We start from the raw sequence: 15488 nt of genomic DNA on the forward strand, positions 1-15488 counted from the left end.
CCCACCCAGGACTCTCGCTCTGCGAGGGGCCTGTAAACACTTGTTTGTGACAAGCTGCCTCTTTACTACAAATGGTCGGTGGGAAGCTGCACAAAATATCTCGGGGGCCCCCCCATGGCCCTGGTGGCCTGGGTGCCCCTGGGGCTCCCAGGAGAGCTGTGATGAAGCACTGGTGTGGAGAAGTCTCACGTGTGTTGATTTAAACTCAGCTTCACCTCAGGGCAGAGTGAATTTGTGAGCATAAATCTTCACTAGAAATGGCCTACAGGGACCCAGATGATGCAGTGGGGAGGGACGGCCGGCTTCCCAGCAGCCAGGAAGCCGGTCTTGCTTCTGCCCCAGGCTTCGCCCCCATCTCAGGGCCCAGGCTGGTGCCCACGCCCGAAACCCCAGCCCCAGCCTCATGCAGCTCCTGATGTCAGCGATCTCAGGTTCCCAGAATCCCAGAAAATGACTGGAAAGCTGGCGGCTCCGAGGATCCCCAAAACATTCAGAGGCAAAGCCGCAGGGAACCGGCCACCAGCTTGGGGCTGTTTGATAGCAGCAGTGCTGTCTGGGCTGTGTGTACAGCAGTGGCGGGGCTGGGTGCTCACCCGGGACAGGAGGGAGGCGCCCGTGTCCTGAGCTGAGCCATGGCCTCGCTCAGTGTGCGGGCCCCCAGCCACCACGTGGCCCGTCTGAAGGAGCCCCTGCAGTCTGCCTGGACTGCTTCCTGTTCCCCTGAAACATCCCACAGGTTCCCGAAACCAGACGGGGGTCGAGAGAAGCCCCGGTCTCCCAAGCGCATGCCCTGGGCCGGGGGATCATGGCACCGGCCCTCTAGCTGCGGTGTAGGCAGTGGCCTCTCTCCCCTAGCAGCAGGGGGGGCTCATCCCCACAGGCCCCCACCGCCCCATGAGGCAGCCACCCCAGCTGTGCCCAGAGAGGCTCAGAGGCTGCTAAGAGGTCAGGGCCCGCCATCCAGAGGTGAGCATGGCCTGCCCAGTCTGTAGTCCAGTCAGAGGGAGTCCTGAGCTCACCGAATGTGCCAGAAAACTGAGCTCCCAGATAGAAGGGGAGACTCTGTGCAGTGGAGGGGAGCCTGCTGGGGACACTGGTGTCACTGTGGCGCACTGAGCCTCTGTGAGGATCAGACAGAGCTGCCCCTACACAGTCCGGGAGTCGGTTCTCAGTGCCACTGGGAGGCCTGTGTCTGATGAATGTTTCAGAAGATGAGTCTTTGGGTGCAACTGTCCCGTGGTCAGGTCCAGACTCCAGAAAACAAAGGCTTCTCTGAACTAGAAAGAGGGGCGCAGGGGCTGCGTCCGCGATTTCCTCAGCAGGCCCCATGCAGAAGGCTGCCCGAGGCCCAGGAGCACCTGCAGGGCCCATCCCCTCAGAAGCACGGCCCCCGTGACCACCAGGGTGCCGTCGAGTCAAGGGGGGGTCCCCTGGCTCTCTGAGCTGATGCTGTTGCCGTGTTTGGGAAACACCACAGACTCGTTGCAACAGCTGGTCAGGCTGAATGACAGTCCGGCCCTCAGGACCCTGGGCCCACTGTCCCCACCTCCAGATGGGACCAGCAGGCACCACAGAGCAGCAGCAGGGGGCTGGGTGGGTTGGGTGGGGCCCCCACTCAGCCCCCATCCCTGTTCCAGCACACTACCCAGGTTGCCGACCAAGTGGCCGATTGCCCCACGCCTCGGTTCCCCCGTGTCTGAGGTGTGCTGCTCTGTGTTGAGTGCAGAGAGCCGCCTGCCGCGTGTGAGAGCCTCGCTGTGCCCCCGGCCTCACATCCGCCCCAGAAACCAGGTCTGGCGTAGAAGCCCCTCCTTGAGCAGCTCCAAGACTGGGCACCCAGGAGCCGAGCAAAGGAAGGGCTGGGGGAACAGCTGAGAGTGGGCAGGCCTCGCCAGGCTCCCTGACTGCTCACCCAGCCAGAGGCCCGAAAATGTGGCTCCCGGAACAGCAGGAGCACAGCTCAGAAATTCCTGAGCGACACCCCTCCTGCACCCAGGTTAATGCTGGGATTCGGGGTGCCAGCTCCAGGCCATGAAGGGCAGGGTCAGGACTTGACCAGCCAGGCAGGCTTGTGTACCTGAAGTGCCCTCCAGCGAGCTCCCTGAGTCACCCAGGACCCTCCTTGTGCCCCACCTGGACCCCAGGGTCCCCCATGCACCCAGGGAGGGGAGAGGGGAGAGGAGGGGAGGGGCCAGCAGTGCTGGCACTCCTCAGAGGCTAGGTGCCAGGGCCTGAGCTGGCTGGGCTGGACCCTAGATAGGGGCAGGGGGCTGACCAGGTCTCCTGCGTGGCCACGGCCAGTCTACACTGGCAGGAGCACCCCGCTGACTCATTCTGGTTCGGACTCTTTGTGGACTCACGCATGTGCGGGCATATTTGGATTTGAGAATATTTTAACACAAGGATTATGCAAACGCCTCCAAAATAAGTTTCACTGTTCATGTTTCCATTTCCCATTATTGGAGCCCATGGACAGGGATTGTCTTTAAAAACAAAATAAAATCATCCAGTCCTGCCGCCTTTCAGGGAGACCCTCTCATGTGAGCAGTATGATTTTGTTGGAAGCAAAGGCAAAACCCGCCCGTTGTCTCTTTAAATCGGCTCTGCAGCGTGATGGGGGCCGGCAGTGGCTGGGAGGGACCATTCGCACCCTGCAGCAGGGAGCAGGGCCACCGCGCTGCCGCCAGCGCCTCCCCATCCCCATGGTTACAGCTCCTGCTTCCCGGCGGTCCCTGGTCCCTGGCTGCCGCGGCGGAAGCAGGCAGAGAGGTGGCTGGCATTCCTCACCAGAGTTCTGGAAGCCGCCTGCTGAGCGTCGCACCAAACGGCTGCCCTCCTAATTCTGACCCCTCCCTGCCGGTATAGCCTGGCCACCGGCTGCAGTCCTGCAATCTGTTGATAACTCCACTTGCAAGCCCCAGCACCCTGTCCCTGCGAATGGACCCCTGCTCCCTGGCTCCAAGAACTCACCACAGTGTGCCGCCGGCGGGCAGCGGAGGACCGAGGCCGCTACGGCTGCTTTTGCCAAAATAGGTGAGAAGCCGGGCTGGTTTCTCTGGGGTCTGAGTGGCAGGTGGGCTGGGCGGGGGAGTGGCAGGACACGCCGGGAGGTGCGTTCACAGAGCCCAGGCAGCAGTGCCCACCTGCCCACCACTGCACAGCAGCAGGGCCAGCCAGCCGGGGGTGGGGCAATGCCTGCTGCTCCGAATGCAGATTCTGAATGACTGGGCTGCACTGCCAGCATGTAGCCACAGCCAAAAACAACTGGGGGGATCGCCAGCCCCTGGGTCTGGCCCCATCCGGGCAGTCTGGCTGGCTGCTGGGGGATCAATTCGAGGTGTACTTGGTCTTCTTGATTGAAAATGATGGCCAGTCAGGCTTTGGGCAGCTGGACGCGGCTGAGTGGAGTTTAGTGGCTAGGATGGCAAGAGTACATTGGTCTTAAATATGGAGATGGCAGTGCCCCCGAGGGCAGCGTCTAGCTGCCGGCACGTTCTGCACGAGCCCGGGGTACCCTCAGAGCCTCTGCGTGCCCACATGGCCAAGCCAGTAGACACTCCAACAGGCTGGCTGGGTGGACAGAGCCGGGCCCAAGGAGTTCAGCTCTTGGGGCTGAAGCCCAGTGGGTGTGCGAGTGCAGACCCCTGCCCTGACCATGCCCTGTCTTCACAGGTGGGTGCAGCCCCCAGCCCTCACCTGCCCCAACACGGGCACCCTGAGGCACCTCGAGTGGGGCTCAACCCCAAGGCCACTGTTTGGGACCTTGACCTTCCAGACAGCCATGGAGGCTGGCGGGGACAAGGGGACATAATCAGCCTGTTGGTGACGCCATCTCCATCCTGTGCTGGGGCTTCAGTAACTCATGCCCGGTGCTCATGGTGAGTGCACGCCCCCGTTCGTGGAGCCCCCCTCCGAGGGAAGCAGTGTCGCGTGGCAGTCAGCAGGCCAGTCCTGCAGTGCCAGGTGGGGGTGGTGGGCGGGACGGGTGCCGGTCTCCCGGGCTGCCTGCCCTGATAGCTCCGCTGCTGGCTGCTGGCTGCTCCCCACAGATCATACTAATTAGTTGCTGTTGAGCCGCAATGTTGAATCATTTAACCAGTGCAGGAGACATGGTCCTGACCCCTCCCCCGGAGCTCAGCCTGGCTGGGGTCCCTCCCACTGTGGTTGGACGCCAGCCCACCGCAGCCGTGCTGGCCCCCTTCCCACCTGAAAGTTGGCTGAAAGACTGGGGACGTGGGTGGGCAAACATGGAAGGAAGAGGGTACGGCTGCTGTGAGCAGAAGCGGGGCCACCATGGGGCTCGGCCAAAGCCGGTGTGCTCTGCCGTGGCCGCTACGGGCCTGGATTCTGGGAAGGCAGATGGCCGAGTAAATAACGCTTTGTGTGTCTGTAAGGGACAGCGGCCACTGCGCGTGCAGAGAATGCCGATGGCTGGGGGACAGTGCGGCCACAGCAGCCGTGGCAGACAGGAGCGATGAATCACATGCAGACCTGAGTGTCTGCTCCGGGGGCTCTGTCTGAGTCACCAGTTCATTTCCTTCTTGTTCCATTTGAAATGCCCACACAAGAGGGGTGTTTTCACAAAATTTAGCCCCATCTCCAGGTCTTGGTGTGGCTCCCGCCTCGGGGGCTGGGTGCCAGTGTGCACATACCTTTCAGACTCTGAGAGGCTAGTATTCAGGACACAGACCACAGCTCAGGGTGGGCAGTGGCCTGGCCAGGACCCCAGCTCCACCCACCACTTGTTGCCCCAGAGGCGTCACACCCCGCATGGCCACGGCCTCTAGGACAGCATGTTTCCCAGTTCCTGTCATTTGCAAAATGGCACCTGTCCTTGCAGATGTGGGTGGGCCCGGCAGCAGGTGCCCCTGCTGCCCCCATGCTGTCATTCTGCTCTTGCCTCACCGTCTCTGACTTGTTGCCCTTCTGTGCAAACTGCGGGGCTTCCCCAGCTCACAGTGCCCCTCCCACATCCGCCCTTCAGAACCCAGCACCCCAGGGAGTTTCAGGCGCCCAGTCCACACTGGCTGGACAGTTTGGAATTTCAACAGTGTGCTGAGTGTTTATTCTTGACAAATAATACTGACATGAAGAGAGTTTGTCTGCAGATGTGAGCACCCAGTCTAATGCATCTTGAGTCTGTGGTGTAGACTCCCAGGCAGGCTTGCCCAGTGGCCCCAGGGGAGTGGGGAGGACCAGAGGTCGCACCCTGGCCACCTGTCTGGCAGCTGCCTGCCCAGGTGGCAGCCACGTCCCTGACACCTGTGGTCGGGTGGGCAGTGTTCCAGTTCCGAGGTGTGAAGCTAGCCTGGTCGGGAGGCACGGCTGTGGAAAACCCTGAGGCTGACCCGGCGCCCAGACTAGCATCTCCACAAGGATGCTGGTGCCCCTATGCCTCCTTTCTGTATGTGTGCCCCATCTGCCTTCAGCGCTGGGATGGGATTGCGATCGCACGCCCAGCCACGTGCTCCCCTAGCAGTCCTGTCTACAGGACTAAAGCCGGGCACCACGCTGCAGCACGTAGATAGTCACTGCAGCTGCAAGTACGTGGCAGCAGACTTGAACCAGACGGAGCCACCGTGGTGCTATCAGCATTCACGTTCAAGTGGGTAAAAGGCCACCTTCACCCTGCTGTCACCCGTGTCCCCACACAGCTCAGAGGGCAGCACAGCTCACGGGGACTGGCGCCAGCCTCTGGACTTGAAGAAAAGTGTGCACGCTTTTGCCCTCTCCCTGCTTCCCGTCACGGGTGGGTCTGGGGGTCTGACGGTGGCCCAGTGCTGTCACTGTAGGAAGGCAGCCCCCCCACATGGCTGCTTCTGCAGCCGCACCTTGGCAAGCCAGGCCTCAGCGAGCATGGCAGGGATGTCCTGTGGCCTCCTTGTGCCCCCCGCCCCCACCAGTCCCACACACTCCCTCCTGGTGTTGAGCTAGGGGGTGGGCACCCTACTCCGGTGGCTGGGCCAAGAGGTGCTATGGCAGCAGGGCTGGGGCCATCACGGGGAGCCAGTTGTGTCCCCCACTTGCTCTGAACTCCAGCGACCTCGGTGTCACTCCATGCCACGTCTTGCAGGGGAGACAGGGGGAGAGGCCAAGACACAGCTCACTTGGGATACGCTTTTCCATGCATAAGCCCCACATTCAGAAAAGGGATGGATTCAAGCCCCAAGGGGACCAGGTTAGGTACAAGGCCCAGCCCAGGGAGCCTGGAGGTGCCAGGCTCTCTGCTGTGCAGGGCCGGGGTCAGGGAAGCCAAGAAAGAGGGACCCCGCAGGTGGCCAACCTCCCTGAGGCTCCATCAGAGCCTGACCTGGGCTGAACGTGGCTGCCCTCGGCCCTGAGCCCTCAGTCAGCCAGCAGGGAGCCCGCCCCAAATGCACCCGCTCTCTGAGCCCTGAGCCCAGGACCACGGCGCCTACACACAGTGGAACTTCAGCGAGTTCTGTCAGCCTGCTGCTTTGCGTTCAGCCCCACATTTAAATTTCCAAAGCCTCACAGAGCCTACCGTCCCCTCAGATGGGGCACCTGTCGCCACTCCCTGAACATCAATGGTTTAAACAAGGAACCCCCATCTGGAGAGAAAGTCCTGTGTGGTTTCTCCAATTCTCTTCATAATTGGACTGGCCCAAAAAGACACCAAGTCAGGGTAAGCTGTGACTCGAGTGGGTGCGTTGCCTACCTTTGCCTCCCCGGGAACTTTCGGGAAAGGTGGACAGATCAGCAAGATGGAATCACCATAAGAGGCATCGAGGGACAGGCCCTAATGAGATCAGTTTTGGTTGGTGGAGAACCGGCAGGAAGGACCAGATCAGCCGGAGGAAGCCTCGCTGTGCAGAAGGGGATGCCGGCGCACAGTCTGTCTGCAGGGCCCGGCCCAGCAGGGCCTCAGCTTCATGCCACACCGTCGGCAGAGGGGGACATTTGGTCACACGTGTGACATGTGACTTAATTCACCTTTCCTCCGGTCTTTCTTAACCTCCTGATTCATTTGATTTGCAGAACATACCAAAAGGGACACATCCAACTAAAATAACAATAAATGTAAAGGAAGTTATGCCCCAGGACAATGGGAACTGCAAACAAGCTGCCTCCTGGGACCAGGCACGTGGACCAAGCTTCAGGTTCCGCGGAGAGACAGGCCAGCCCGCGGGAAGGAGCTCTCCTGGTGGCTGTCCCACAGGCCCAGGAGCGCGGGCTCAGGCCCACAGTGGGGGCCGCACTGCAGGCTCTGCTGCAGCTCGCACGCCACCCTCAGTGGACCGAGCCAGGGCCCCTGTGTACCCCCTTGCCCCGTGGGTTCTCGGGACCAATTCCTAGCCTCTGTGATGCAAGGTCCACGCTCTGTCACTGTCGCTGGTCCAAATGGCGCTGCTGGTGCCATGGCTCCAAGGAGTGTGTCCAGAGGCACGTCCACTCACCATCGCCAGCATTCTGTCCATGGAATGCTTGCAAAGTAGAGTCTCCCAAGAGGAACTTGAACACGTGTACACTTTAGGGTACAAAATGGACCTCTGTTTTGCTTTATCTACTTTGAGGGTTAAATGTCACCTCTGAAATGTAGAAAGGCACAGTTGATTCTCCAATTTAGAGAAAAGAACCAGGAGGCAATGCCGTCAAAGCCCTGCCTCTCACTGCACGCACACTGCTGGTGCAGCCTGCCTCACCGGCTCAGGCCCCGCCCCCCACCTCTTTCCCCTGTGGGCAGCCCCAGAACCGGGCCCTCGGACCAGAAGGAAGTGCCACTGAAGGCAGGTGACCTCTTGCCCGTGGAGTCACTGGCCAGGGCACCCTGCCAGGAGACGCCTCCGCACCTCACCCTGGAGCTTTGAGACATTTGTGGTTGGCAGGAAAACCCATTCTGATTTCGGATTCGGCCTATCTTGAGGGGCTCTGTGGTGCAAACAAAAGCTGGCACTTGAACAGGGGCTGGGGAAAGACAAGGCAACCGCGAGCGGCCTCAGGGCATGGGCATGGTGGGGACGAGTCCCAGGCACCTGTGTTTGCTCTACTATCGCCCACTCCCGCCTGCCATTCCTGCCCCCCAGCCAGGAGTGAGGGGTCTGACCAAGGTCCATAGGGGGAGCAGGGCCTGGGCCCACCACAGTGACCCCCAAGAAAGGCCATGAAGGGGCTTCTGACTGTGGGGGACTCTCCCCCAGGCCCTTCAGCTGCAGCGGCGAGCCACTGGGGACCCTGCCCTGATGGAGTCGTGAGTGCACTGGGTGGCTGGGTGCTCTCAGACATGGACAGGAAACCAGTCCCTGTGGCCTGGGTGGGCCTATGTGGACGGTGGTGAGGTTCTTCGCCCCCCACCTGCTGACATCACAGGAGAGGAAAGCAATGGACTCTGTAGAGAATCACATGTACAAGGACCTGGACACCGGCCACGGAGGCCTTCCTGACCCCAGGGCGCTCTCTCCCGGCAGCAGAGACGGCTCTTGGAGGGAAGGGCAAGCGGAAGATAATCTGGTGTCAGGTTCTGACCAAGAAAACTCTCTTGCCCCTCCTGGCAAGCACTCCACCCATCCCCAGGAACAGACTTGCCTCTGAGGCCGGGCCTGCTGGCTCACCCTCACAGACAGTGCTTCCTGCGTCTTTGGGTGGCTCTGTCTCCCATCACAGAAGCCTGTCCTCCACAGACAGAAGCTCCTGCAGGATGAAGGGCCAGGGGATCCAGACCCCAGGCCCTCCCTCAGCTGAGAGTGGGGGCCTTCCTGGTGGGCTTGAGGGGCGGGACCCCCAGACCCTGTCTCCTTGACACCGGAGGCTCTTGGCTCATGATTCATGAGAACTTGGGCCGTGTGCGCAGCGCAAGCCCTGCTGCGGACCCGTGCCTTCTGGCTGAGAGTCGTCAGCACCCTGCGCCATAAGCACCTGCCTGTGACGACAGTCAGGCCTGAAGGGCAGTGTCCACCTGCAGGATGCAGCATGACAGCTGGTCACATCTGATTCTGGGCCAGGGGGTGATATCTCTGGTGTGGATGGCTGGTCAGGACCATTGTGGTCAGACCAGGAGGCATCGCTGGGCAGCCGGGTCACTCAGTGCCTGTTCCCTGGCGACCAGGTTCCACCTGCTATTGTCACGGCTGTGAGTCCCCCCGTCACTGCAGAGGGCAGTCAGGGTCAGAGGCCATGGCTGGGCACCTGGGTGGCCTTGACTCTTCCCGAAGTCCTTCAGAGCACGTCCGATATCCCGTGGCTGGCCAGACCCTATCTTAGCCATGCAGACAAGGAACTGCCCGCCAGGAGGGGAGACAGCTTGAGCTCTCGGACATGCCAGCTCCCTGCTTCCCCACCCAGAAAAGGCTAGGGCCCTTCACAGGACACCTCTGTCCACTTCCCACAAGACAGCCTGGGCACCAGCCTCGAGGAGGGGCTAGACTACCCAGGATACCCGGGAGGAGGCTCCTTGCCTGTGGCAGGTGCATGGTGAAGCACCCACGGCCTAGGGTAGTGCGGCCGGCCTGGGGCAGAGACCCCGACCACTGTCGTCACAGTCAGGGCAGCTCGGTGGGTCTCACACAGATGCCAGACAAGCCCTTCCAGAATCAGATGGGCAAGCCCCCCGGGGCCACAGAAGTGCAGCGCAGTTCAGAGCACAGGTCAGCGCACGGGCCGGGGCCAAGACAAGGCCTCCCCTTGGGCCTGGGCGGGGGTGAGAGGAGCCCCACAGGGTCCACCTGCAGGGCTGCAGCTCCACAGGGGGCAGCGTGAGAAAGGGCCTTCCTCCAGCCTGAGACTGGAGGCCGGAGACCGGGGCACAGGCAGCTGGACTTCTCCCGAGGCCTCCCTCCAGGCGCGTACTCCCAGCGCCCTCTCTTAGAAGGACACAGTCCCACGGGATCCCCGACCTGTGACCTTAGGCCCAGCCATAGAGGCCACCTCCAGGATAACCACACGAGCACAAGGGCCCCGCTGTGGCAGGGACACCACTCACGACAGGTGACCCGAATCACAGCACCCGAAGCTCCTTGGGCAGTGCTGGGCGCCAGTCAGAGGGCAGAGGGCAGAGGTGAGAAGGGGTTGAGGCCTCACGCCTCCTGAGCCTGGGAGCCAGCACAGGAGGGCCAGCACCCACAGCCCCCTCCTCCAGAGCTTGGGGCATTGTGCCTGGCCGGGCTCACGCAACCCCCTGCGATGGTGTGCTTTGCCATGCTTGCACCCACATCTTGGGAAGAAGGCCCAAGCAGGGGAGTCCTGGGGCTGCACATGGGTGTTCCTGCCTCTGCACCACAGTGCCCAGCACAGTGAGCCCCTACCTGTGGGGTGGGGTCTCCATTCCACACAGGTCAACCCATGGCCTCCCACCCCACCCCACCCTGGGTTTTATCCTCACAGGGAAAGCTTGTTGCCCCCCGACTCTGGCCTTCGGCCAACACCTGACCACAGTGCAGGGTCGGGCCCTCCGCGAGTCAGCAGGCGTCAGCAGGCTCTGGCCGCCCCACACCCTCTCCACGGAGGCAAGTCAGCTCCACATGGACTTGCTGAAATGTGAGGCAAATTCTCCAGGGAGACGTTTACACGCAGGCTCTCGGGAAGGAGTGGGATCTGGGGAGCTTGGTGTGTGTGGCCGCCTCTGTCTGGCTCCATCCAGATCCCACTCAAGTGGCGTGGGCACCTGTGGGCACCAGCAGCACTAGATTGGAGCGGCTGGAGGCCTCAGTGGCACAGCAGGAATGAGCCCTTTGGGCGCCACCTGCCAGAGCCCACAGAGACGCCAGCAGCTGAGCAGACCTGGGGTGCTGGAGCCAAGCCTGAGTGGGTGCCCATGCAGCGGCCCCACCGGCGGGAGTGCACACCCGAGCAGGCTCTTCCTGGCAGGGCATCACCTTCTGCTGAGACCCAGCAAACCACTCGATTCAGAAAACGTGGAGCAGGGGAAAGGCCAGGCGGTGGAGGGGCTCCTCACTCCAGGCCACGCTGCTCACAGGGCCTGCGGTGCTCTCCCCAGGATCTGAAGACCGTGCTGCCCCTGCCCCAGGCCCCAGGGGAGTTCCTGCACCCCGTGGTGTACGCCTGCACCGCGGTCACGCTGCTCTGCCTCCTCGCCTCCACCGTCACCTACCTCGTGCACCAGAGGTAAGGCCCCCTTTGTCCCAAGGCTTCAGCGCCTTTTCCTTCAAAGGCAAACCCTAGTGTGAGACCCCTACCCTCATGTGGCCGGAAGCCCTGGGAAGAACATCGCAGACAGCAGACAGCTCGAGCTGGCCCGGCACCTGGTGGCCCTGGTGGTAGCCAAGGGTGGCCAAGTGCACAGGGACAGTCACGCCCTTCCATTCCGGGCCTCTGTCTGGGTCCTTGCACATCAGCCCACGTTCTTCAAATCAGGTGAAACAGGTTCTGCCCACCAGCAAAGCCTGAGTTCAGACGGCCCAAGAGCCCGCGACCAGGAAGCCAGGGGGCAGGCAGAGCCCTCGGCAGCTCTGCACGGTGCTCTGCGTCCCAACAGCGGCCCTGGAAGCCTTCTGCTGAGCAGGAAGTGCTGGGCGACCTGGGTGTGTCTGCACCTCTTGAAGATGCTTTGGGAAATGTGGGGAGAGGTCCTGGCCACATTAGAGTCCAGCCCTGAATCTTAGTCATGAGCAAAGCCAAGACCGTGGCCAGAACCACAGTGGCAGCAAGAGGCCTCGGTGCATCCAAGGCCGCGGAGAAGCTGTGGCCACGGTCATACTCTAGGCCTGGGCTGGCCACGTCGGCCGTGGCCATGGCCGGGGCAGGGCCCAGTCACGGCATGGTCACAGTGCAGGCGGCATCCTGGGACAGGCACGGCCACAGGGCCACACTGGAGTCAGCCCCACCAGAGCCCCTTCTTGAGGTGCCAGTGTCTGCCCAGGGCAGGAGCACTGTCTCCCTCCAGGACGGGAGAGGTCAGTGTCTCGGGCATCGGTCCTGTCCTGCGCCCCACGACCAAGGTTGGGACCTCTCATGGGCTTCTCCAATTCCAAATTCTGGGGTGGTTAAAACCCAACCATCCAGCCACCACCAGTCAAGGTGGATTCGGCAGGTCCCCTTTCTCCTGTTAGCCTTCCCGTGTGTTACTCCCAGCCCCAACTGTCCCAGCGCTTCTCGTCAGTGCGGCTCCCACATGCATGGGGCGTGGAAAGGGTGTGGATGGCGGGAGGGGGGGGCATGGGCGGGGCCTGGACAGGATGTGGCTGGGCGTGGGCGGGGCCTGGACAGGCTACGTGTGTGGGCGGGAAGTGTGGGCGTGGCCTGGACAGGATGTGGCTAAGCATGGGCTGGGCATGGAAGGGTGTGGGCAGGGGGCATGGACAGGGTGCAGGCAGGAGGGAGTGGGGGAATGGGTGTGGCTTGGACAGAGTGTAGCTGGCTGTGGGCGGGGCCTGGACAGGGTACAGGTGTGGGCGGGGAGCGTGGGCGTGGCCTGGACAGGGTGTGGGCTGGGGTCTGGCCAAGGTAGGGGCGTGGGTCGGGGAATGGCATGGCCTGGATAGGTGTAGTGTGGTGGGTCAGGATGTGGGCGGGGCCTAGACAGGGTGTAGGTGGGGCGAGGGCGGGCACGGGCAGAGCTCTGCATTTGCTCGTGTCCGCACTTGGCCTGAAATGCCTCCATTCCCCGCAGCGCCATCCGGATCAGCCGGAAAGGGCGGCACACGCTCCTGAATTTCTGCTTCCACGCGGCTCTGACCTTCACGGTGTTTGCAGGCGGCATCAACCGCACCAAGTACCCAATCCTGTGCCAGGCGGTAAGTGCCCTCTGCCCCCAGCTTGCTGCACGTGTGCTCACCACCCTCCCACCGAAGGTGAATCTGTGGTAATCGTCCTCTTCGGAAGTGCTGTTCGCGTGTTTGCTGAGGTTTCTCCTCAGAGGAGTAGTAGTTCCGCCTCCAGTGAGCCTGGATCACAGTCCCCCGGGCCCGTCTGATTATTTTCTCGGCATTCGATCTAAGATAATTTACTGTGCGATGGGACCGGCTTGCAGTGACGTGCCAGGGTGATGTCACTGCCCAGCCCGCGGCGCTCACCCCAGGCGTCGGTTGGGCTCTGCTCCCCCAGAGTTGGGGCCACCTGCTCCCCCACCCCTGCCAGGTGGGAGGCCACAGATGCTGATGCACTGCTCCTCATGAGGGAAAAGCTCTGTGTCTGGCGGGTCGCCAGGAGTCCAGGCCTCAGACGACACACGGGGGACGCAGCACAGAGCTCCCTGCCAGCAAAGGGAGAGCGGAAGCCTCCGCGCATTGAGGACAGGTCCCGGAGGGGTCTTCTTCCCACCCAGTGGCCCCCTCACCACCACTGACTCTCTAAATGGGAGAAAATAGCAACTGCCCTTGCGCTCCTGACAGAGCTCAGGGGAGGGCATTCCATCCCCTGAGGCCATTCCCGCTGTCCAGACACCCCATTCCCCTCCCCTCCCACTGCCATGCCTGCCCGTGGGCCCTGCTCAGCCCAAGGGGACAGTCACCTCCAGTGTGACCCCTGGTCAGACAGTGACCTCCAGGTGGTATTGACCTTTGGGTGGACAGTCACCTCCAGGTGGATAATCATCTCTAGGATGGACAGTGACCCCAGGGTGGACAATCACCTCCAGGTGGAGGGTGACCCCACCAGGTAGACAGTCACCTACAGACGGACAGTGACCCCTGGGTGGTCAGTCATCTACAGATGGACAGTGACCCCTGAGTGGACAGTCACTGCTGGGTGGACAATGGCCTCCAGATGAACAGTGACCTCCAGGTGGCAGTGAGCTCTGGCACCCAGACAGTCCAGGTGCAGCTTCCCCGTGGATTGCAGCGTCTCTGGTCTGTACTTGGTGGCCGTGCATCTGGCCCAGCCTCGTGGAAGTGACCTCGGCCCGGTGCCCATCGGTGAGGGGTGTCAGACGGCTCCTCTTGCAGCCCTCGGGGCTGTGAAGTCAGCGAATGTTTATGATGGCCATGGGAGCTGCTGGGGCCTGCCTACCCACACCTGTGCGCACCAGAGCCGCCCTCGGGCCAGTCTGTCCACTGAGATGGCCTGTCCCCTGCACAGGACAGCAGCTGGCAGATAGCCGGGGGGAGAAGCTGTTCCCGCTGGGGGCCTTGAGGAAGCGTCAGCCGTGAGACCCTGCTGCTCGTGCCCTCCGACCTGCAGGCAAGGTGCCATGGCCTGAGACCGCTCGGCTGCTCCAGAGCCCAGCTGCGGGGCGGCCCTCCCCAGGGAGGGAGGGAGGGAGACACCCACAACTGGGCCGTATGTCCCATCCGGAAGCCGATTCTGCCACCTGTTCTCGGACTCCAGCAAAAAAGTCAGCACACCCTGAGCAGAGGTCCGCGGCGGCAGGGGCGCATGGAGGGGCGGCGGAGCTCGGAAGGGCGGGTTTCCGCGGGTGTGCGCCGAGTGCGGGGTTCTGCGGACGGGGGGCGGGGGAGAGGCCCACAGCAGCGGGGGCGTCCGGAGGAGCAGGCGCGCCCAGGTGCCGCAAGCTTCCTTAAGGCTTTTAGTGACAACCAGAGCGAGCACACGGGGAAATCCAGTTTGCACTGTAAATGCGGCGCTGAGGAAGGGGCCGTCTGAGTGCAGTGAGGTAGATTCTATCTGTGTGCCCGCACTTTGCCACGTGAGTGCCCGACCGGTGGGTGAGGGGCCAGTCGCCAGCAGCCCCCCAGGCCCAGGCACTGCCTCGGGGAACCACGGGCCCAGCGGTTCTGGGGAGCCCATGCCTCCCAAAAACCTGGGAGCTGTCCCCTGCACCCACCCCCTGGAGGCCAGTAACTGTGGCATCCGATGCCTGGCGGGTTAGTGGGATGGACGCCCGGGAAGCAGGGGTGGGGGTGGGTGCAGGCCTGGAAGGGTCCAGGAGGGCAAGGTCTGTAGGAATCGTGTTCCTGTGAGAAATGATGGACTCTCTTCAGAGGGGACTCTCAGGACCCCCACCAGAGGAAGCCAGTCCTTGAGCTCTGGAAGAGGCCATCCTGATCCCCCAGTTGCCCGTCCACAAGGCAGCAGGGGCACAGTGATTCACCCCTCCATTTGCAGACACCGTGCTGCGGGGCCACTGGGAACACAGCCACACACCCCTGGGCTGTGTGGACCCGGGGGACAGACAGCAAACAAAGGCTGGAAACAGCCCCAGTGCATCAGGGGGAATGAGCCGACAGCAGAGCTGGAGCCAGGGAGGGAACGGGCTGCACAGACCCCGGCGAGCCCTCGGGGCATCCGCCCAGGGGTGCCCGACATTACAGTCACTCCGCCAGGTGCTGCACAGACACAAATAGAAGTGTCGGTTACAGTTACTGAGGGTCACAGCCCGCCGGCTGGCTTCAGCTTGGCACTCGCTGGAGGAGACAGCCCCGTAGACACGGGTTAAAAACTGGACTGGGCAGTCAGCTCCATGCGCCAGCTGGACTGGCCGTGGGCGCCCAGATGTTGGGTCAGCCTCATTCTGGGGGTGTCTGTGGGATCAGCACTTGCGAGGGTGGGCTGAGCGAAACAGACGGCCCTCCCAGTGCGGGTGGGCTGCTTGCGACCCCTGGCAGCCTGAGTGGAGC

The 15488-nt window shown here is 62.4% G+C and overlaps 1 protein-coding gene across 1 annotated transcript in view; it reads left to right on the forward strand.

The window, feature by feature from the left end:
* The first annotated feature begins 2667 nt into the window (after positions 1-2667).
* The window catches only part of ADGRA1 (adhesion G protein-coupled receptor A1), a 32439-nt gene continuing 19618 nt past the window's right edge, over positions 2668-15488 (forward strand). Inside the window, exons 1-4 of the mRNA XM_036923311.2 lie at positions 2668-3033; positions 3673-3878; positions 10952-11079; positions 12584-12707. Of these exons, the coding sequence (XP_036779206.2) occupies positions 3876-3878; positions 10952-11079; positions 12584-12707 (255 nt within the window). The 5' untranslated portion in view covers positions 2668-3033; positions 3673-3875. The remainder of the gene's footprint in view (positions 3034-3672; positions 3879-10951; positions 11080-12583; positions 12708-15488) is intronic.

Source organism: Manis pentadactyla, chromosome 8 (assembly GCF_030020395.1).
Source record: "Manis pentadactyla isolate mManPen7 chromosome 8, mManPen7.hap1, whole genome shotgun sequence".
Classification (NCBI taxonomy): Eukaryota; Metazoa; Chordata; class Mammalia; order Pholidota; family Manidae; genus Manis; species Manis pentadactyla.